Source organism: Mus caroli, unplaced genomic scaffold (assembly GCF_978045245.1).
Source record: "Mus caroli unplaced genomic scaffold, Mus_caroli_1 scaffold_9, whole genome shotgun sequence".
NCBI classification, from domain to species: domain Eukaryota; kingdom Metazoa; phylum Chordata; class Mammalia; order Rodentia; family Muridae; genus Mus; species Mus caroli.
Genome location: NW_028227264.1, coordinates 20,007,906 through 20,030,006, shown reverse-complemented (window position 1 = coordinate 20,030,006; position 22,101 = coordinate 20,007,906). Strand labels below are relative to the sequence as shown.

At 44.8% G+C, this 22,101-nt stretch overlaps 1 protein-coding gene across 1 annotated transcript in view; it reads right to left on the bottom strand.

The window, feature by feature from the left end:
• The window catches only part of Slc2a12 (solute carrier family 2 member 12), a 55,923-nt gene extending 34,245 nt beyond the window's left edge, over window positions 1–21,678 (bottom strand). Inside the window, exons 1-2 of the mRNA XM_021174503.3 lie at window positions 20,931–21,678; window positions 540–1,883 (exon numbers count right to left, since the gene is read on the bottom strand). Of these exons, the coding sequence (XP_021030162.1) occupies window positions 540–1,883; window positions 20,931–21,045 (1,459 nt within the window). The 5' untranslated portion in view covers window positions 21,046–21,678. The remainder of the gene's footprint in view (window positions 1–539; window positions 1,884–20,930) is intronic.
• Between the last annotated feature and the right edge of the window lie 423 nt (window positions 21,679–22,101).

Sequence of the window (22,101 nt, the reverse complement as noted above, 5' to 3'; positions counted from 1 at the left end):
TCCCATTTAATGAAAGAGCAAGACATCTCCCCCCCCTCCCCAGGAACCTGCTCTCGTAAATAAAATTTACTCAAATAAGAAATCTTCCCACGTCATAATGCTATTCTCATTATTACTGGAATGCACCAATCACTGTAGCTTTAACAAAATCTAAACACTTCATTTGTTCCCCTTCACAGAATGTAATACAACCACAATAAAGTTGCATTCATACAACAATCTAATGCCATTGAGCAATGAATTTCTTCCCAGGTCTGATTCACCCCTGGTCAATTGTGCTAAAGTATGCACATGTGATGTGGATAATGATGAGTAACTGATCCTGTAGACAAACATGGGCTTTGGGTTTTTCAGAAGCAACTGCACAACGGGCACATTTCCCGCCTGTGCAGAACACCAGGTGTCCACCAGTATGCTCATTTTGCTTCTTGTACTTGTATCTAACAAGGCTGTACCTGACTCTAGATTGTTTGAACTGATGACAGGCGATACAGAACAATCGGAAGTGATAGAGCAAGAGTAAGAAGTGAGGTACTTACTGGGTCCCAGACCAATTGAAAACGCAGCCACATAAACAAGCAAGCTAGCCAGGGACAGCCATTTGTAAGCAGCTGGGACGACTGCAGTGTCTGTGACTCCCTGGTGTTCAGTTCGGCTCAGTCCAGCATTTGGTAGAGACGACGTGAAGGTCATCTCCCCTTTCGGCTCCATGCCATTCCCCCTGGGCATAAACGAGCCCTTGCTGTAGGGAGTGATTCTTTTAAAGTGCTCCCTGAGACTGTTATTGCTAATTGACAGGTTTCCTGTTGCATAGAACACAAACTCCTCCAGGGACTGGTTAAGAAGACTATGGCTTCTGCAGATGTTGGTGACGTTCATATTGATGTTGAGGTTCACAATGCCCATGGTCAACAGTGAAGCAGACATGACGGAGGAGCCAATACAGAGGAAGGTTTTGCTGCCAATGTGGTCCACAAGGAGGGTTGCTGGGATAGTGCTAACCACCTTGACCACTCCCACCCCAGTGGAGGCAAGGCTAGCTGCCTCGTTGCTCTGGAAGCCAACAGACTTCAAGACAGTTGATGCGTAGAATAGTATGTTTGGCTGCCCAGTGGTCTGGACAAAAAACACCAGTGTCAGACCTATCAGGATTCTGGTCCTCATGTTGTCCTTGGAGCGAAACAGATCCCAAAAACTGTACTGATACTCATCTTTCAAGGAAGATTTGATCAAAGTGAGTTCTTCAGTGGTGTCTGAGATCACTCTTAACTTCCTGAGGACTTTGCCTGCAGACTCCTCTTGTCCCTTCATCACCAGGAAACGAGGACTTGGGGGAAGAAAGTACATCGCTATTGCTTGCAGAACTCCCAGGGGGATTACAAGGCCAAACATATACTTCCAACCATTGGAGATGTTGGCAAATGCATAATTTGAAATATAGGCAAAGAGAATACCAGTGACAATCATCAGTTCATTCAGTGACACAAGAAGTCCTCTTCTGTGTTGGGGGGCAATTTCCGCAATGTACACACACGTGGCAATGGAAGACAGGGAGATGGAAACCCCTATAGCCACTCGCCCCATTATAAGGAGCGTGTAGGACAAACTCATTATCAAGACCAAGCTTCCGAGTCCTAGGAGGCAGGATGACAGGATTATGGTGAGCCTTCTTCCGTACCTGTCTATCAGCACGCCTCCTGTGAGAGAGGCGAGGAACGCCCCGATGAGGAGGGAACTCACAACCATTTCCTGCTCGTGGCAGGTCAGGGCTAATAGCGTTCTGATCTGTAGAAGAGCTCCAGAGATGAGCCCAAGTTCATAACCCACCAGGAGGCCGCTGATGGCTGCAGTAACAGATGTCAGGAACGTAAACATGCTGGGACCTACAAGCAGAAAGGAGAAACTGTGAAATCAGTCCAGGAGATCCTCCCAAACACGCCATCTCCAAAGACCTGTCCCTGGGTAAGACTTTCATAGTGTTGGCGTTGGACACACATACAACCAACTGTGGCAGAATAAGGCACTAGCTAAGAAGAAAAGTGACAACAGCAGGAACATCTTTTTTTTTTTCTTTGTTGTTTAGGAGAAGACTCATGGAGGCATTTATGAAGTCTGGCTTCCTTCTGGCTAGAGTGTTGGGTTTGTTTAATAAAGAGTAAGTAGCTACAGGAGATAAGCAGCTGGCAAATGATAAAGACAGAACAAACAAGGTTACCAGTTAGTGCATGCCTCTAGCACTGGATTAGATGTCCAGATAGCCTGCTTGTCCCAGCCCAACCCAGTTCTTTAAAGACAGACCTCCAAGGGCAGGTAGGACGTAAGGGACCTCTACAAGAAGGTGTGGGTTCCTGGCTATGTGCAGCCCCACAGAAACTAGCCTCTAAGTTTCTTGTCTTCACTCCTCATTGGCTACCATTAAGCTGTTCTTGGCCTTTGCCAGGGTCATAGAGGTGGGGACAGGAAGTGTAGGGACAATTGAACAAAGTCAAAGATGTATAAGAAATAAAGAAGGGAGAAATAAATGGGGGAGGGTAAGCTGCCCACAATGTCTGTTGCTCATAGGATGAAGGAGGAGGGTGGGATGTAATAGAGGGAACAAAGGGGATTGAAATTTTCCTTTTTAATGTAAACCCTAGGAAAAAAGGGAAAAGATGAATAGTTATTACTTTTCAGTAACTGGTATGCATGTGTATATATATATATATATATATATATATGAGATATATGTCACATTCCAAGATACATACACACACGTATATGTATGAGTATATATAGATAGATATAGATGAGACATAGATATCTTATACTGTGACAGGACCGAAATAGAGCAAACAGGAAATGTTGTTGGCAGGGGGAAGAAATGTACATAATATAATTTAATATACTATCATATAAATTTTTATATTAATATATAATCGTATTACTACATAACTAATATTAATATAAATTTTACATTTATATTCTATTTTATTTTATTTCATATTAGATGGAGTGACAGCCATTTCTGGGACATGACAGTGAAGCTCTTGCCATGTCTCAGGAACAGTGAGAAACACGGCATATTGTATGTGTACCATAACATGAGCTGACTGTAGGGAGGGGCAGAGAGAGAGCTTGGATAGGTACAGAGGAGGCACTGTGTGCAGGGGGAAGTCACTGTGACACTTTTCATTGTGTTCCAAGTACAACAAGCTACACACCCACTAAGTCAGAGAGTCCGGCACCACGGTTTTCCTGGTTTGGGAGGTATGATTGCTTCAGTAGAGAAAATCAGCCTTCCAGGGCCGAGTGGTCACTGGTTTCAAGGACTTCACTGACAGTAGATGATGTTGGCTCAGATTTGAGGGATTAGATGGAACTGAAGACATCAACAAAGGTAAGGCTTCTTGTCAAGCCAAACGAGTACCCATGAGTATAATTTCTCATGAATTGGGAGTGGACTAAGCCAGGAGGTTGGTACCTCAAAAGTCAAGTGGGTGCTTCTACAACACTCAATACATGTATGCCTGTTTATATAGGCTGTCTGGTACAACAGGAATGGAACTGTTTGCATATAGTAACAAGAGACACAGACACCAGAAACTTCATTTTAGACTAAAATGTTTTCTTCATTTCTCCTGAAAGATAAAAATGTCCAGGAGGGACAGATGAGTATCTGGGGCAGATGGAGGCTGGAGAGATGGAGCAAGGGTGGTGTTTAAAATCACAGAGTGTGTGAGGTCACATAGGAAGACAGAATGTGTGAGGTCATATAGGAAGACAGAATGTATGAGGTCACATAGGAAGATGGAATGAAGGAAAGGCAGCAGGGCTGAGTGGGAACCTTGGGACCTCCAACATGAGGACCAGGATCGAACGTGGAGAAGCTGTAAGCCTGAGTGGCTGGGCTGGAAGGAGTGTATGGGCACTGTTCTCATAGGCCGAGGCACGGCCATTTAACTCTGCCTGCTTCCGAGGCAGGCAGGGTGAACAGGATACCATTTTTAAGTGGTATTCGGAAACCAAGCATGGGGTCACACGCCCTTAATTCCAGCACTCAGGAGGCAAGGCAGGCAGATCTCTATGTGTTCAAGGCCAGCCTGGTCTACCCAGCCAGGGTTCCACAAGGAAACCCTGTCACAAAAGCAAACAAAAAACAAACCAAAACAAAAACCCTGTTCAGTGCTCCTGAAATAAATAGGTCAAATTAACATGATCTAGGCACCAAATAGCCAAGGTATTCTCCACCACCAGCAATTTAGTGGCATATGTGAATGGACAATTAAAAATAAACAAATTTGGGTAGGTGTTGTAAATTGATTGGTAACATGCTTGCTTAGCATGCTCAAAGCCCTTGGATCAGTTCCTGCCACTGCATAAAGACTGGGTTTGGTCTTTATGCACATGCCTGTGATCGTAGCACTCTGAAGGTCGAAGCAAGAAAAAGTTCAAGGTCATCCTTGGATACATCCTTGGATAGAATTCAAAGTCCACCTGGAATACAGAGTTATGTCTATAGATAAACAGATAGATAGATAGATAGATGATAGATAGATAGATAGATAGATAGATAGATAGATAGATAGAGTGAGTGAGCGAGCGAGCCATGGTAAGATAGACCAGTGAATAAGAATAAAATAATGTATATCAAATAAATCAAATAAAGCTATTATATAAGAAATGAGCCATTAGATTAAAACTTTCAGCAATCCATGTCATCAGAAAATAACCATTAAGCATCTTTAGATAGCAGGTACTTTTCTAGGTACCAAAATACACACAAATTCACATACACACAAGAGAATGAGATAACATAAATGCGGTCTCGACCTCCAAGAAATGTAATCACCTTGTGATTTCTACTATGTATTGTGCTTGTTTTGTTTTGGCATCTGACAATCTCTTACAGATCCATTCATGTCCTCGGCTTTCAGGTGTACCTTCTTTCTCTCGGAGGTCTTTAACATTGCCATCAACAAACTCTTCTACTGCAAAGAAAATCAGTGAAATCCTCCTAATTGGATAAGAATAGAATTGTCTGTCTCTCTGTGGTGTGTGTGTGTGTGTGTGTGTGTGTGTGTGTGTGTGTGTGTGTGTTATGCAGTATGGTGTGTGTGCATGTTGAGAACAGAGGACAACCTTTGGGATTCAGGTCTCTCCTGCCATCATGAGATCTGGAGATGAAACTCAGACATCCAGGTTTAGTGCTTTTACCTGCTGAGCTATCTTGCCAGTCCGAGATCACTCTATTTTCCACCCTTCCTTCTGACATTCATCTGTGCGTGCTGTATGGGCTTGTGCATGCATGCGTTTGTCAATTGGCAACCGTGGCCTCTAATGTTCTGATTGATGCCACAGATAATTCTTGAGAGTGAAACCTTGGAGGCAGATGGGGTGAGGCAGCCAAAAGGTGTTCACAGTGACAAGGGTAGCCAGGGTTAAGGATGTAGTGAAACTGACAACTGAACTACCTAGGGAACAGATGGTTGTGCCTGCAGCCTTCCCCTTCCTCCTCTTTGTCCAGGAAGATGAGAAAGAGTGTTTGCCTGCAAAGGGGAGTTCTGGTGTTTCAAGGGTCCCCTCCTTTGATGGTGAGTCTGCTGCTTTGCCTTGGAGAGATCTGCAGGAGTCAACAGGGTGGTGGCTTCATGTACTCTGATAGAAGAACTACTCCTTAGAGGAGAGCAGCCTGGCTGGCTCCTGCTGTTCCTCTCTGGATTTCTCTCAGATTTCTTGCCTCTTTCCTTATCCAGGGCACAAAATACTGACAAACGGGGACATGTGCAGGAGGTCTGGAAGCCACCCGGGTTTGTGAATGTCCTTAGGGCCTGGAACCCGAGTACAGTTCTCAGCGATTAGTGATGGCTTTTCTCCATGAATTACTGAAACATGTTACTTTACTCTGCACACATCACAGCATATTACTCTCTCAATACCTATCTGTCTTAATCTATCTGTGGCCATTTTACCTTTAAAAGTTAAAAACCAGCTGGGCATGGTGGCACACGCCTTTAATTCCAGCATTCGGGAGGCAGAGGCAGGCGGATTTCTGAGTTCGAGGCCAGCCTGGTCTACAAAGTGAGTTCCAGGACAGCCAGGGCTATACAGAGAAACCCTGTCTCGAAAAACCAAAAAAAAAAAAAAAAGTTAAAAACCTTGCTGTAGGATATTCTATGACCTTAGCCATAAGGGGAGAGTTTACCAACAATGGTAAGAACTAGGAACTCTGAATTGTCCCGGTTGTGCACTTCAGGGGGCACTATCCAAACTATTTTCCTCACCTCGCTGCTGGGACTTAGGACAACTGAAGCTCCACTTCAGTTCAATCCCAAGGCTGCCCAGTTGGGTTTGGAATTCTAGCTCAGTGTATAAGGTCTCCAAGATGGCCCCTCTTCTCAAGACCTCCATCAGAGAACATTCACCTGGCACAGCTCATTCATACGAAAGTCATAAAGAGAGACACCGACGGGCCTTTCCTTGGGTCTACTTTATGGTTAGTGATGATGATAGAAGCAATATGTCATCCTATAGACGCCAGGAAGTAGACATAACTTTCCCAAGAAATCTGGCAATAAACTGAACAAAACAGGATATAGTCTGAGGTAATGGCAGGAGACAAAAAAAAAAAAAAAAAAAAAAAAAAAAAAAAAACAGATGGAAGGGTTTGGGGCAGCAGGTAGCTTGAGGTAAAAGTAGCCAGGGCTAAAGTGGCAAAGAATACCACCCAAAATTAATGTTAAGTACAAAACCTCAACAACAACAAAACCATTCCAGGCCATTAAGTCAAAAGCCCGCTCGCAGCTTCTCACAGCGAGCGTGTTCTCGAGACCCTGATCCTAGCTTCCCTTGTTTCACACGACAAAAGTGCCACGGGGACCTTGCAGCTTTGTATGCAGAGGGTGGAAAACTTGTTGGAGAAAGGGGAACTATTGGGTACCCACAGGCTGTTGGGCGACGTTTGCCCCCTGTGTTTTCTGGCTACCTTGCTGGGAGGCCCACACCTGCAATGGAAAAAAATCTGGAGCCTTTTGATGCATGCGGTGACGATTCCATACCAAGGCTGTATGAAGATGTGACCACAATCAAGATGTTGTATACGAAGGAGATGTAAGACCCACAGGGCCACACAGAGTGGGCTGGCAGGGGGCACTGGGCAGGGGACAGCAACACTGGCTGCCACAACAATAGCCACACTGTCTCTGCTCATGGCGAGTAACATGAAACCATGCCTGGACCCCCACACTCAACACGAGACGCTCCATTTTTCCACAATATTTGAGTTTCTGCCTGCTTTCTTCTCCCCTTTCTTCCCCAGACGCCAATGGTACACAATGGGCTCACAATAGATACTTGCCTCCTCACTAAACCCCACAGTGGGCTGAAAAGCATGCGCACACAGGTTTCCTTGGCAAGAAGCCAGGTGATTATACAGCCTGACCAACTGTGAAAGCCTCTCAGAGTTAAAGACCCCTTCCCGTGTATTGTTCGAGAAAAACTCGCAGTTGCCCCTCGAGCTACCCGACCATTGTGCCTGCCACTTCTTGCACTAGTTCAACGGGGTGCCTTTGATCCTGACTCATCTTTCAACGTCCACCTCAAATGTCCCCACCCCCACCTCACCCCCGCCCCAGCCCCCGCTCCCAGGAAGACTCCTGGTCCCGTGCTGTCATTACCCTGCCTGGCTCAGTCCAGCCTCTCTGTGCAAAGGCTGCTCTCAGAGGGCCCGCCCCATGGGAGGCGCTGGTTCCTGGATATGCTTTTAGGCTGGAAGTTAACTTGGCCGCCAATCTCTGTTCTCCACTCTTCTCTGTTCTCGGCGGCGTTAGTCTTTTGGGCCTGGTAAGGTGATTACCAATCGTTGAGACTGTGACTACAGAATGCCCTTCCTCTGACCCATCCATCCTCTCCTCCCCTCAGCTCTATTCCGTACTGCTAACTTACAGAACTTTATAATTAGATACATGCTTGATGTCTGAATAGCATACCATCAACATTTCCAAAACATTTTCAGAGCAATTATTAGCTTGTTACCATCACACTGGTGGTTGCGGGGACTATAAAGTCTTGTGTGGATCTGCGTTTCGATAGAATCAGCTTTGAGGATGCGCTTGCTCTGTGTGACCACCCACCTGCGCACCCTCACTGTTAACAGTTCCCTCTCAGGGCCCAGCCTTTCAATTTCTACATCACTCTCCCAGTACCAAATTCCCTGGCCTAGCTATACATCATTTACTGTTACCAGTAACTTCTAAATTCTTTCCCTGACTTGTATGGCTCTTCATGCCACACCATGCGCCCCACCACCACCACGTGGCACCACCACCACCACCAATCTACATTCATCTTCTCTCTCGGCTCCAGGAAATCTTACACAACTCTTGAGGGATGCTCGAGCATCCCCACTTCTTCAGACCCTCCCAGCCTTCCCTTCTTCAGTTAGTGTTAACCTTGAATCTGTAGCCTACAATACCCTGGTGACAGAAGGGGAGTGCAGGGTATGGGGGCAAGGTGGGTGCTTAGGCCAGGAACACTCAGACAGCAAAAGGGTACATAGCAATACCTTCAATATTTATTGGACATGCTCAATAAAGTCTCTAGGATGTCTCACAATGGAGGGCATCTGGCTTAGCCAGGAGACTGTGGCACATGAATTCCTGGAGGCTAAGCATACACAAACTTGTAGAGGCTACTTCCCATAGAGAGTTAGTTATAGGGTAGAGTTCACAGCCCCCACGATGCTGCCTTTTGGACCTGTGATATGTGTGGTGGCCATGGAGCGGTACAAATTGACTTCTGACTCCTATAGGCTTACTTCTTACATGGACCTCTAATTGTCCCTTTAGCACACTGGGAAAAGTCAGAAACCCGACCTCCCTCAACACCCACTATTGCTTGATGTTTCCAGGTGGGATAGGAACATTGCTTGCTTGCTTTCTATTTTCCCAGTCCCGGGGTTGACCTAATGGTACATTCATCATTATACTTTCTCATGACAAACGTTCTGTCTATTCTACTGACAAGAGAGTTGGTTACAAATTCGGGATTGTATCTTATTACTTAGTTACATTTGGCTTTGCTGTTACTTATTGTCCATTTTTGTGTGTCTGCAGGGGTGAATTCCTTTCTTCCTTCTCCTTCCCTCCAGCCCCTCATCTCTCCTTCCTCCCACAGCTTTTACCAGGTGTTTTCCTCTTCTAAAATTTCCAGATAGTCATTGAGCCCTTTTGCTCAGAAAACATTTCTTTTACTCTATTGGCGATATTTGTTTAGTCGTATCACATCGATGTTGACACACGTGTTCTTACTCTTCTGCAGATCTATCTTTATGTTGCTTTAATAGTTTCTCCTGGTCACCAACCACATCATAGATTCAGAAAATCAAGCTCTTCCACGCCTTCATTTTTTCTGCTCTCTACACGTCTTAGGATGGCCAATGCTAATTCAGCTCTTGGCAGGTCTGTCTTCACCTCTGTCTGCTGGCCCTCACTCGGTGTTACCATGGTTTGAATGTTGTTAGTCCCTTAAATGTCTATATGCTGGAGTATGTTGCCAGCAGGATGTGGTCATATCATTAAGGGGGTCCCTAGGTCACAAGGAACATCACCAATGAGATGGACTACTGGTGTTGGTGAGAAGAAATACTAATATTGTAAAGTGAGGCTTTTTTTCTTTCTTTTTCTTTTTGTAAGATAGGGCCTCACGTAGCCCAGGTTAGCTTCAAACTTAGTATGTAGCTAGAAATAATGCTGAACTACTAGATCCTTTTGCTTCCATGTGTCAAGAGCTCCCCAGCACATGCCACCACAGTCAACCCCGGGGAGAGCTTCGGTGTGAACAAGTTCTTAAACATGCCTGATCCTGACCTTGTGTCTCTTCCTGGCTTTCTGTTTGGAGAGACTGAATCTGCTTTTGGCTTTCTGATTTGTGATGAGATCATTATATTTTTCCCTCTCACACACACTCCCGACATTATGACTGTTTGATCCTCGCAACTGGCCAGACTAAGGGAGTCCTCAACAATGGACTACCAGCCTCTGAAAGTGTAAGCTAAATAAAGTAAATAAGAAACCCTGCCTGAGGTGTTTAGTTAGAACTAAACAATAGCAGCTTAATACAAGCATTCTGTTATTTTCTTTCACAATTCACTGTTTTAAAATTACTTTGAGAACAGAAGTAGCTTTCTAAATTTTATGTTTCTGATAAAAATGGGAAAAAAAACCCTCATTCGTTTCTATTGGACATGCTCTATAATAATAACTAGATGTTTTTCTGAGTTCTTTTTTCATTCATGAGCCAGTTATGACAGTTTTGACTACAAGAACCCCAAGACCTGAGAACCTCTGAAACTTTACACATGATGGAATTTACTTCAATTTCCAGTGTACTCAAGGAAGATGCCTCTGTTGGGTTTGGTGTCTCCAGTGATTCCCTTGGCTTTCCTCTGCCTCCCCGTGCCTCCCTCTGCCTCCCTGTGCCTGCCTAATTACAGCACAGATGCTCTCTCCAGCCCAGACCAGACTTGTGGAAGTTTTGGCAATCGCTGCCCAGAAGAAGCTCAGAAAGAGAAGCAATGACAGACAGTGTGGGAATAGATGGGCTGTGGAACAAAACACTTTCCCCTCAGAGAAGACAGCTTCCTCTTCCCTTCTGCATCCACCAAATGGAGACACACAGTGGGGCACTGCCAGAGTCTGACTTGTTACTTGGGTCTTAGACATGGGTGTAGCATCTTCATTTTTTATCAGCGTGGCCTCTACTTCACTCACAACTTCTTCTGCTTTTCAGCACTGCTGTCATTGTGCATGTGTTTCTAGGTTGACATAGAGGTTTCCAATAGAAGCTTAAGAGGAGTTTAATAAACAGAAACCACACAGCCATCCCGTCGAGTCACCGCTGATGTTTCTTGATGGAACTTTTCAGTGTGTGGGAGGAGTGGTTAAGATATGGATGCTTGAATGTTCGTACTCTCTTTTAAAGAATTCCCATGAGTGACTATCTAATGGTCTTTCTATTAATTTAAAAAAAAAAAGCGACATACCTATTGTTTTATAAAATTCCAAATGTGTGGACACAGGGTAGAATTTGTTTAACTCACATAAATAGTAGTCATCTTCTGCCACTGTATTTTCTAATTAATAAATATAAAACCACAAAGAAATTATTTGAGAATTTTTAAGTCATTTCTTTACTTTAAAATGGTTGAAAATTTGCCCTCTTGTGGGCTTCATTGTTGCTGCTGCATTTGGTTTTTGAGAAGGGGGTCTCAGGTAGCCCAGGTTGGCCTTGAACTTGCTTTCTAGCCAAGGATAACCTTAAACTCCTGATGTTTCTGTCTTTACCTCCCACATGTTGCTGGGGTTATGAAAGCACACCACCATAGCTGGCTCCCTTTATGCTTTGTAAGTCCTTAAATAGGGCAATAAGGTGGGAAGAACATAAATAATATTGTAAATCCTGTAATGGGGGTAATTTTAAAGAGCGCTCTTTATTTAAATTAAGGCATGGGTGGTCACATAGGCATTGAAAGAGATGCTCACAGGGAATTCTGCCAATGGACAGATGGACCAGGGGTAAGAAAGGGATAAAAGACTTAGATAGTTCATATGATACGGGCATCAATAAAGAAGGACTAAAAATACAAGAAATAAGAGCAAGGAAAGAAACGGCCAGGGTGTGTTATAAATTTGGCGGGCAAGGATGGTAAGAAAAGCCAAGAACACAAATTGGTGAGGGATCAGAAGATTTTAGAAAAGCGAGTTTGCAATAAATTTCCTGTGTTAGGTATGACAAGAGACCTTTAAGAATGTGCATACATGGGCTGTAGAGATGGCTCAGCCATTAAAGGCTAAGCTCACAATCAAAAATATAAGACTGCGCCTACAGAACAGTCTCCAGAGTTCATCAGTGAGTTTCAGAAGTGCATGTGTGGCTGGGATTGGAGAACAAGCAGGGGAAAGGCTACACAGGGTTCTTACAAGCTGGGTAAGACCAAAGCTCTGCTGTAATGGAAGGGCAAGAATCCAGGGAAAACAGAAAGCTGGGGCATGAAGAACCAGAAAAGTCAGAAGTCCTGCAGAGAATGCATGCCAGAGTGGTGGGAGCAAAGGTAGAGAGCTGGAGGCTTGAGTATGTGACCACAGGGGGCCTGAGGATGCGACCACAGGGGGGTGGACCTAGCTTTACTTTCGTATGGAAAGAGCAGTGACCTCTGAGAGCAGGTGTGGGGTCACTACAGTGGGATGCTTCCTGGGTGTTTCCCACTCACGCTACACACTGAGTTCCCCTGCAGGCTCTGCGTGCAGCTTCAGGTTCCTCTGTCATCTTCTTTCCCTGCTCCAGATCCTCTATTTTCCCAGTAAACTGAAACCCCTGCCTCTCCCCAAATATGCCACCCTCCTTTCTCCAGTTTTCTATCTGCTTATTGTCTCCAGTTAAATGTTATACAAACCTATTGGTCTCAGTTCCCAGTTAAACTTTTTTAAATGTACATATGAACATGTGCGTGAGCATTCATGTATGCCTGTGCACATGTGTATACACATGTGCATGTGTGTATATGTATGTGTGTGCATGTGTGTACATGTGCATGTGTGCATATGTGTGTATGTGTGGTGTGTGTGTGCATGTGTATTTGTGTTTGTGTGTATTGTGTGTGTGGTGTATGTGTATGTGCATCTGCATATGTGTGTGCACACATGTTGTGTGTGTGTGTGTGTTTAGGCCACACCGGACATTTCTCACTACCTGGCTTTGTGAGGTATGATTTCCATTCTCATTGCTTCTCATTTGGAGCTCTGGACCAGGGCCTTGGACCTCATCACTTTTTAAATAATTATTTAAGAGTGTAACTTATAGACTACATGTGACACCTATAAAGCATCCCTCCTACTAAAGACAGACACAGTCCCTCCTTAGAAAGGAAAAGAGAAAGAAAGAAAGAAAGAAAGAAAGAAAGAAAGAAAGAAAGAAAGAAAGAAAGGAAGGAAGGAAGGAAGGAAGGAAGGAAGGAAGGAAGGAAGGAAGGAAGGAAGAAAGAAAGAAAGAAAGAAAGAAAGAAAGAAAGAAAGAAAGAAAGAAAGAAAGAAAGAAAGACACAGTTCTTCCTACTTTATAAGAATATTAAGAAACAAAGTAGACAAGGAAAGAAAAACTATACAGCGTGTCGCAGAGCTAACTAAGTACTAAAGTACAAATATGTTGAGAGACCATTTGTATATCTAACGTCAAAAGCCCAAGAGGAGCACTGTAGCCTTGCAGGCATCCAAGGCGATCAACATGACTGCATGCCATTTAGACATTTTTCCTTCAGATGAGCTGGTAAAGACCGACAGGCGGGGCTGTGCTTGATTCCTCCTCTCTCTGGAGCATCCCATACCATCTCCCATACAGTAGCTGCCCCTTGTACTTCTGGACATAAATTCTCTCTTGTTGACTCCAACAAGCCCTTCTCTATTCATCTTGTGCACTGAGCAGCCACATGTGTAGCCCTAACTTGTGCACAGAGAGTAGACAAGGCTCATCTTGATGCTCAGTACCTGGGTGACCCCAGTGAGCACTGAGCCCCCTAGGGCACCACTGCTGGTGATCCTGGCTATATGAACAGCAACTCTGATATGGATGTTAGAATACATAGAGAGGGGCATAATCCTCACCTATTATAAATTATATATAACTTTGTAAGCACGGCCAGTCAGCTTGGACCTTTGATGGGTGAAAAAATATATATGTCGTTTATGAAATTGTAATAGCTTTTGTGCTTGTGTGTGCATGTGTGTGTGTGCACACACATGTGTGAGTGTGGAGGTGCTTGTAGACACAACCAGGAGATGTCACCCTCAGGAATGCCCTTTGAGACAGGGTCTCATTGGTCTGGGCAGTTAACAAACCCCAGGGATCCTCCAGCTCGCTAGCGCTGGGATCATACATGCCTGACATTTTTACATGGGTGCTGGGAATTTGGGCCAGGCCCTCATATCCTCAGCCCAGAAACTTATACTTTCATTTTTTTGGGGAAAAAAAAAAGGTTACCATGAAACTAAGGGAATTTGATTAAAAGGAATGCAGTTGCGTCCTGAAATGAGTTTATTTCTAGACTCTAGATTTGGCTGGTCAGGAAGTTGAAAGAGTGCTTAGTTGTATGATTGGGATTCTGTGGTTGGCATCTCTGCTGCCACCCATCCCCCCTCTGACACAGAGCACATACTTGGCTTCTTCTTGCCAGGTACCTGAGGCTGAGATGCGAAGGCTCTGTCTGGAATCAGAGCCCCTGATTAGAGAGTGGCTAGACTTCAACAAAATCAGCAAGACTTATACTTTCTGTTCTTCTCTGACCTCTGTCATAGGATTATCTAATATTACTCAATTCATAGCTCTGGGAGAGTGGATGAGCAGAAGACTGGCTGTGTGATGACAGCAAGTGCATGGTGAGCGTCCGCTGCTCATTGTTTCTGACCTGTATGTGAGACAGCGTCAATCCTCCTCCAGTGGGTCACTGTGAGATAAGAAGGGATGTTGTCTTTGAAGCATTTGGTCCATGACACTCATTTCACGGAAGCCTTTAATCGGAATTGATGTAAAATCTCCATAATATGAAAATGGAACCGTTCTGGCATTTGGTAGGTGCTGAAGCTGATCTCAAAACCAGCCAACCAACCTACCTACCAACCAACCAACCAAAACTAACAAACAAAATAACTACAAGAGGCTTCAACTCTATACCCATCAGAGGAATGGACTTTGGACAAAGAACTCTTCCAGATCTGAGATAGGGAAACTAAGAGAGTAGATTTATGGACCTCTGAGCCTGGCAATAGCATCGGATCTTTCCTAAGGTAAGGATCCTACACTTGATGGAGCCTGGAGATTCAACTAATAACTTACAATAAATACAGGGAGGAAAAGAGAGTGCTGAATTGAGTCAGCAACTGCAGACAGCCGAAGGCACACTATAGGAAACTGTAGGGGCAAACCATTTGATTTATTCAACAGCTAACAAGAGCAAGAGAGCAAGAGCTTGAGAGAGAGAGAGAGAGAGAGAGAGAGAGAGAGAGACCACACAAGAGTCAGTTGGCACAAAAATTTAGTCACAAAGTATGAACACTACATGGGTCTTCACCGAAGTAAAGCAAACTTACTAAACTATCAAAAAGAAAAGTAAAATCTGGAAACAGCTTCTTACAGGGAATAAAATGGTGCCTATGTCTAGCATGCATTTCCATGAACTTGTGAGTTCCCTTGTTTTAAAACCCACAACCCTGGATAATGGAATTGCATCATGAAAAACATTATTTCTATGATTCTTGCCTTGTGGGTTTCTACAGCCTAGTCCCACTGGAAATCAAATATTTTATTAGCGTGGGAATGCTCTTTCTCCATGCAAGTTAATCCTAATTACATCTCCTCCAACCCCCAGTTCTTAAAAGTCTTACACACCTGAAGCTAAGATGCTATTCCAAGCAGGCTTCCAAAGCAGCTTGCCTCATAGCTCCCAATTCCAAGGTGCATAGAAGTGTGGAGACGTTGTGTATGTAGTTATGTGGACACTGCCCGCGGCCCAGGGCAATGTTAATAGATGACGCACAAGCCTCTCACTCAACACCTGCTTCCAAGGGGATTGCAGCTGAAGTGTGAAGTAAAATCGCATTTGTTTATTAAAGAAGCTCCTCTCCATCTAATAAAGGACTGGACTTCCCTCCTGACACTTGAATAGAGTTTTATAAAATAAGTCATTGTTCAAGTGTAATGCCGCCTGCTGGCATTAGAATGATAAGTTGTTTCCATTTTACTACTTTTGAACAAGGTGCATAAATAATAAGTATATCACGGAGATATGGCCGTTCAGCAAAAATAGCTGAACGTGCTCGAATGTAGAAGGGAAAACAACGGCAGAGACACTGCAAACCCAAAGAAATGGACATAACTCATAGAAATTTATGATTTATGGTGTGGCTCATCTGATTCTGTTTCAGCTGAGAAGTATTTTGAGAGCATTCAGTGTCTGGGCCCCAAACCGAAATTGGATATTTTCTTGAAGGACTAACAAGATGAGAAATTGTCCTCATTTGGAATTCTGCAGAGTCCTTGGGGAAGAGTGGGGAAGCTGTACAACTCTCCCTTTCTCACCCCCAAATCTTGACGCTCCTTAAGCTATTTGGTGACTTGCTATCTGGGAAAGACAAGTTAGTGGGGAATTGACATAGGGTGTTCCCACTGCGCACCCTCGGATCTTTCACACAACTCCCCAGGAAACGGTTGCTTCACTTCACTTAGCTGTGGACGTATACTCATTGCTCTCTGGTGCAAGGTTTTAACGACAATGAGGCTAAGTAGCACTTGGGTTTCTCTGACTGAGCAAATGCTCTCTGTGAACTCCTCTTACCTGGAATATTTTAAATTAAAACCTCACAAATGCAAATCTGTGTTTCAAGACCAGCTGACTCCTCTGCAGTTATGTGGACCACAGGATTTGCTCAGGCTGTCCTGAGGTACTCTGGGCTCTACCTGCACTCGCCAGGGACAGACAATGGCCACTAAGAAGTGTCCACTGGCTTTGGTGACTGTATATGGAATGGATCCCCAGGTGGGGCAGTCTCTGGATGGCCTTTCCTTCAGTCTCTGCTCCACACTTTGTCTCTGTAACTCCTTCCATGGGTATTTTGTCCCCTCCCCCGTCTAAGTAGGATCAAAGTATCCACACCAACAAGTGCTTGCTGACAGTAGTCTGATATAGCTGTCTCCTGAGAGGCTCCACCAGTGCCTGACAAATACAGAAGTGGATCCTCACAGCCTACCATTGGACTGAGCACAGGGTCCGCAATGATGGAGCTAGAGAAAGGACCCAAGGAGCTGAAGGGGTTTGCAGCCCCATAGGAAGAACAACAATGTGAACTAACCAGTATTCCCAGAGCTCCCAGGGACTAAACCACCAACCAGGGAGTACACATGGCGGGAATCATGGCTCCAGCTGCATATGCAGCAGAGGATGGCCTAGTCGGACATCAATGGGAGGAGAGGCCCCTGGTCCTATAAAGGCTCTATGACCTTTAGGGGAACGGGAGAATGCCAGGGACAGGAAGCAGGAGTGGGTGGGTTGGGGAGCAGGAGGAAGGGGGAGGAGATAAGGGGTTTTCAGAGGGGAACCCAGGAAAGGGGATAACATTTGAAATGTAAATAAAGAAAATACCTAATTAAAAAATTTTTAAAAAGAAGTGTCCACTGGAAAATTCATAAGGAGCACTGTCCCAAGCTCACCTCAAGAGTCCTGTCAGTTACCAACAAGCACGACCCTGAAATTTGCTGCTTCAGCTACTGTGGCAAGTCTGGCAGAGAGGAGGGCAATGTTGGAAATATTTAACACCTGGAATGGAGCACTGGCCTATCAGAAGGAACCCTGGCCATAAAAGCCAGTTCCAGCATGCAGGTGTATGTCAGCAAAGTCTCAGCCGCACAGCTGGGCCTCAGGGTTTGGCTGGCTGTTCTAGCCCTCAGTAGGGCCATGTCTGCCAAGTCCTTGCCACAGCCTGAGTGCTTGATGTCCCTGCTCCTGTGGCTGTAGTTGGTCCAGGATCTGTGGCAAAGAGACAACCTGTCTGCTGCTTCTCTGGGTGACAGTGGTTCTTAGAAAGGGACTAGAGCTCTGCTCTTCTCACGAGTGCCTTTGTGGCGGAACCAATGCAGCCTACGAGTTCCCTAGGAACCATTTTCGCAAGCCTCATATCTAAGCAAAGTCCCAAGTTGGAAACTCTGACATGATTTCCAAGTGAGGTTAAATGTCTAGTATCAAAGAGATGCTGACTAGACCCAAAGGGAGATGTTTACCTTTAAAATCGGATTTATTATCATACAGGAGTCTCTCGTGCTTTACGCATATCCTGTTAGTTCCTTGCTGTCAGCCATTCCTTTGTTAAATATGCAGTTTTAAGAGCCAGTGATTTTGTTGTTTTAGAACATGAATACATTTATTTACGTGTAGTGTGTGCGCTCACGGGCATTCAGTATTTCTGCCCAAGATAATAGACCTACTGTTAACAATCTTTTTGAAATCAAGTCTCTATCATCTGGCCAGGCTGGTTGACCTGACTTTCTCTTCTCTGGGAATGGGTTTGTTCCCCATAAATTTCCTCCATGAAGAAGTCCCCTGTGGGCAGGCTAAGAAAGCCAGAATGGCTGCATTCCGAGGTTCCAGATTAGGCTAAGCCCGAGGGGACACTCAGGCTGTCTTAGTTACCTGTGTGCATTTTCTCGGCACCCGCGGGTTCCCAGTCTCGAAGAACCACTCCTGGGGCTATTCTGATTAGTGGAAGTATTTTGAAGTCCCAGGCTTTGAAGTCTTCAGAGGAGGATAAGCAGCAGAACTTCCAGAAGGGAAGTTCTGACTCATTCAACAAATACAGCTCTTGGCTTTTGACCTTTTTAGGCAGGAGAGAGAGAGAAAAAACAGTGGAGCCGAGGCAGGGAAGGCTTCCAGAACTCTCTCTGGGCAGGAGTTTGGATGTCAGAATGAGGAAAGCGTGGGAGCTGAGGATGAAGGAGCAGGCCTCAGAGCGCCTAGCCCAGGAACCTCCAAAGTTAGTTCCACGCCAGCCTCTGACAGCTACCCCACCCTCTGACTCCAAGTCCCCTTCACCCTGTGAAAGATGGGGTAGCTTTGTAGCCTCTGCCTTCACCTCGATGGAGCATCAGGTCCAAGCATCAGGATTTGGAGTTGAACATAACCCTCCTTCAGAAGGTCAATTAGAATGTGTCCACAGACTCTGTAAATTTTACTATCAACATATTCACTTTGAGTCATAGGTTCCTGGAAAAACAATGATGCTCACTGTCTTCCATTTACTGGGACACTGCGCCCTTCCTAATTAAGGAGTTGGCCAAGGAAGACTTGCCAAAACCACTTTCCCCATGTGCGAGAGTTTGGGGTGCAGATGGGATGAGCTGAAAGTTTTGTCAATCTTTTTGCTGTTTGCTTTTTCAGAATCTCACATGGTTTAATCAGTCACCACAGCGGGATATATAACTTATTTCCCTTTTCTCTTGATTTTTTTTCCTACCTAGGAATATAGGAAAACTCTAAATACAGAAATATGCTGAAAATCACCAAGCATATTTTAAATACTCTGAACTTCCTGATTAAAAGAAATTACATAAGTTTGAAATACAAAGAGGCTAAAAAGTGCTTGGCAAATATTGTTTCAATAAGCATCAACATCTTGCTTTAAATGAACTAAAATATAATCCCAATATTAGAGAAGGAGACATAAATGACTTCTTAAAACTATATAGCAAGGTCGTATTATATACATGTACATATATGCCCAGGACTGCTTAAAGGTGTCAAGAGATACTTCACACGATTTCAGGACATCTAAAATGTTCACATTCATATAAATATAAACTATACAAACATAACCCAAAGCTGTAGTCATGTGAGATGCCAGTGAAAACTTCAGGTTTTTTTTTCTTCTCCATAATGAAGACTCATTTGGGATTAAATTTGATAAATTATTTGAGGTGTTCACTTTTTGCAGTGAGAAGCAGTGGCCCTTTCACGTTACCTTCTGCATAAATATTCAAGATGGATGAGCATGTTCACACATTACCTTCCAAGAGGATAATTGTAAGTGTGTACAATAGAAGATATGATGGTACACTGTGCTTTCAAAGCTACCTTAAAGGTGTGCATGTGCCTGTGTGTACGTGTGGAGATGGGCTCACTATGTCATCCTGGTTGGCCTAAATCCTTCTGCCTCCTCCTCCTCCTATATACTGACATTACAGGTAGGTGGTAAAAATTAGTCAACTCTTTATGGTTGTTGCAAAAGCCATGCTGGCAGTTAATTAACCCCTTGTTTGCCAGCACCATCCCAATGTTCTGCTGTCTTCTGCAGCTCAATTACTCAGGCATGTGAAGATAAGGCCTTTCCACCTTCAATCTGACTACTCTTGCCTGCTCTTAACAGAATTTAAAGTCAGCCCGAAAGGCTTTGGGGAAAGAGAGAGGTCAAAGATGGCCCCAGGTGTCCATCCTCCATTAGATGAGGGAAGGAAAGATTGGGCTAAGGCCCTAAGCCTGGAGCAAGGCATTTCTTGGGTGGGACCACTTCACTTCCGCGTGAGGCTTAGTGGATTCCGTTCCCAAATCATAAACATCCTTGGGTAGACCCATTCCCAGGTGGAAGGCTGTGAGTGGCTTCTGTGTCGCTGAGCATTGGTGACTATTTGTTACATTCCACTTGGGAATGGAATGTATGATTGAAGCATGTGGCGCTGATGAGAAAGTATTAAGCAGAGGAAGAAGAGGGTCATTTGTATTGGGTTTGTCATACCACAATTAGTATATATTCCCTTGAAAAATAAAAAAGAAAGAGGCACCAAGAAACAAACAAACAAGCGGACAAACAAAAAAGTGGAGGATTATACATGTGGAAGCAAAGACAAGCATCTCGGTGAAGCACAAATAACACCGTAAAAACTACTAAAGTTCTCTTTGGTAAGGAAAAGTATTCAACGAATCTCATTTTGAAAGGCAAGTTTCCAAGAAAGCAGGGACAAGCAGGGGAGCAGTTTAGGGGCACGGGATAACTCATAATGTCCACTTGTTCCACACCGTTCGTTTGCGACAATAAACAAAAAAAGTGCGTGCTCACAACTGAGGCTCTGATCCACCTTTCCAAGAATGTGTACATTGCGTTACGTAAAGCAAATTGATGTAGCCCATCATTGCAGTAGCTCCTGTTTCAACACATAAAGTCCCAAGGAGACTTCGGTCCCCGCATGTAGGGCTGTGGGTCACGCCGCGTCGCACCAAACCCTGCATTCCCGTTTCCACACACCCGGCACGCTCCCGGGCTGCGCGCGCACACGCACTCCCACGCACACGCACAGTCCGAAGGGGCTCGCGGGGACGACTGTCCCCTCTAGCGGTCACCCGAGCCAGCCCGGCCGTCTCACTTTACCTCCCGCGCAGGCAGGATGTGGTCCGCCGCTGGCTCCACAGCTGCCTTCGGTCTCCGCCTCTCTCCCCTTCTGGTTCAGCAGATTGGGGCCCTCTGTGTTTTCAACAGGTACCATGGTCACGGTAGTACTTACAGCTCGCTCGCCACCGGACCACCCCGACCTACCGCGCTGACAGCAGTGGTCACTGTCCCCATGGGCAGCATGCTAAAGAAGAGTGGGAGGGGTTGGAGGGGGGGCGACCTTCGGGCAAAGCCAGTGTGATTTGTAACCAACTTTGTTTCTATTTCCGAAGGCTTTGCCCTTTTCGGTGACACAGGCTGTTGCTATTCCAAGCAGCCTATCACAGGCAAGGGGAGGGCCGTGTCTCCAGGATTGTTTTGCCTTTAGATGCGAGTTGGAAGCAAGAGGTTAAAAAGACTTGGGACTCAAAGGCAGTGTTTGGCCACCGGCTAGGGCTAGCTCTTGTGTTCCCGCAATTTGAAAAGCAGCTTAGAAAAAGAAGCATGCAGATTTAAATGCAAGTCTGCAAGCCAAGAGTGGAGAACAAATACCCACAGATGGTATCAGTTAATCTCGCCGAAGAGAAACATTTTATGTAAAGACATACCAGAAGGAAAAGTATTAATATTTCTTTTGTGAGCAAGCCTATTGCCCTAAAAGCCACAACACTCACCAGCTTAAACAACGCGTAAAAGTTGTTTGTTTCAACGGGATTTGGGTCTAGGTAAATGCCTAGCATAGCTTTCTCTCTAGGCCCGTGGTACGGATCAAGGCCTGCTCCCAACTCCAGTCGCATGGATTCTTTAGACACTTTCTAGCCTGAGTTTATAGCAAGATAGTCCTTTTAAAAATGCACAGTTGACCTGAAAGTGAGGCAAACAGAGGATCTTCTGTCAGGTTGCTTGCTGGCTTGGCTGGCGGGAGGACACTCGGTATTCAGAGATGACTGGAGCTGTTGTAACATGAAACAAATCAGGGCACCAGAGGGAGGGGTGTTTTACTGGTCTATGAATGTGTACTTACATAAACAATCAGACAGATTGACATATTTTACCATCCATTCCGTCCTTAGCAAATCATATCCACTGAGAAAGCTGTGACATCACCTTAGAAACCACTGGGGTAAAAACGTAAACGTATGAAGTACTTTATAAGACAGAAATCAATGCT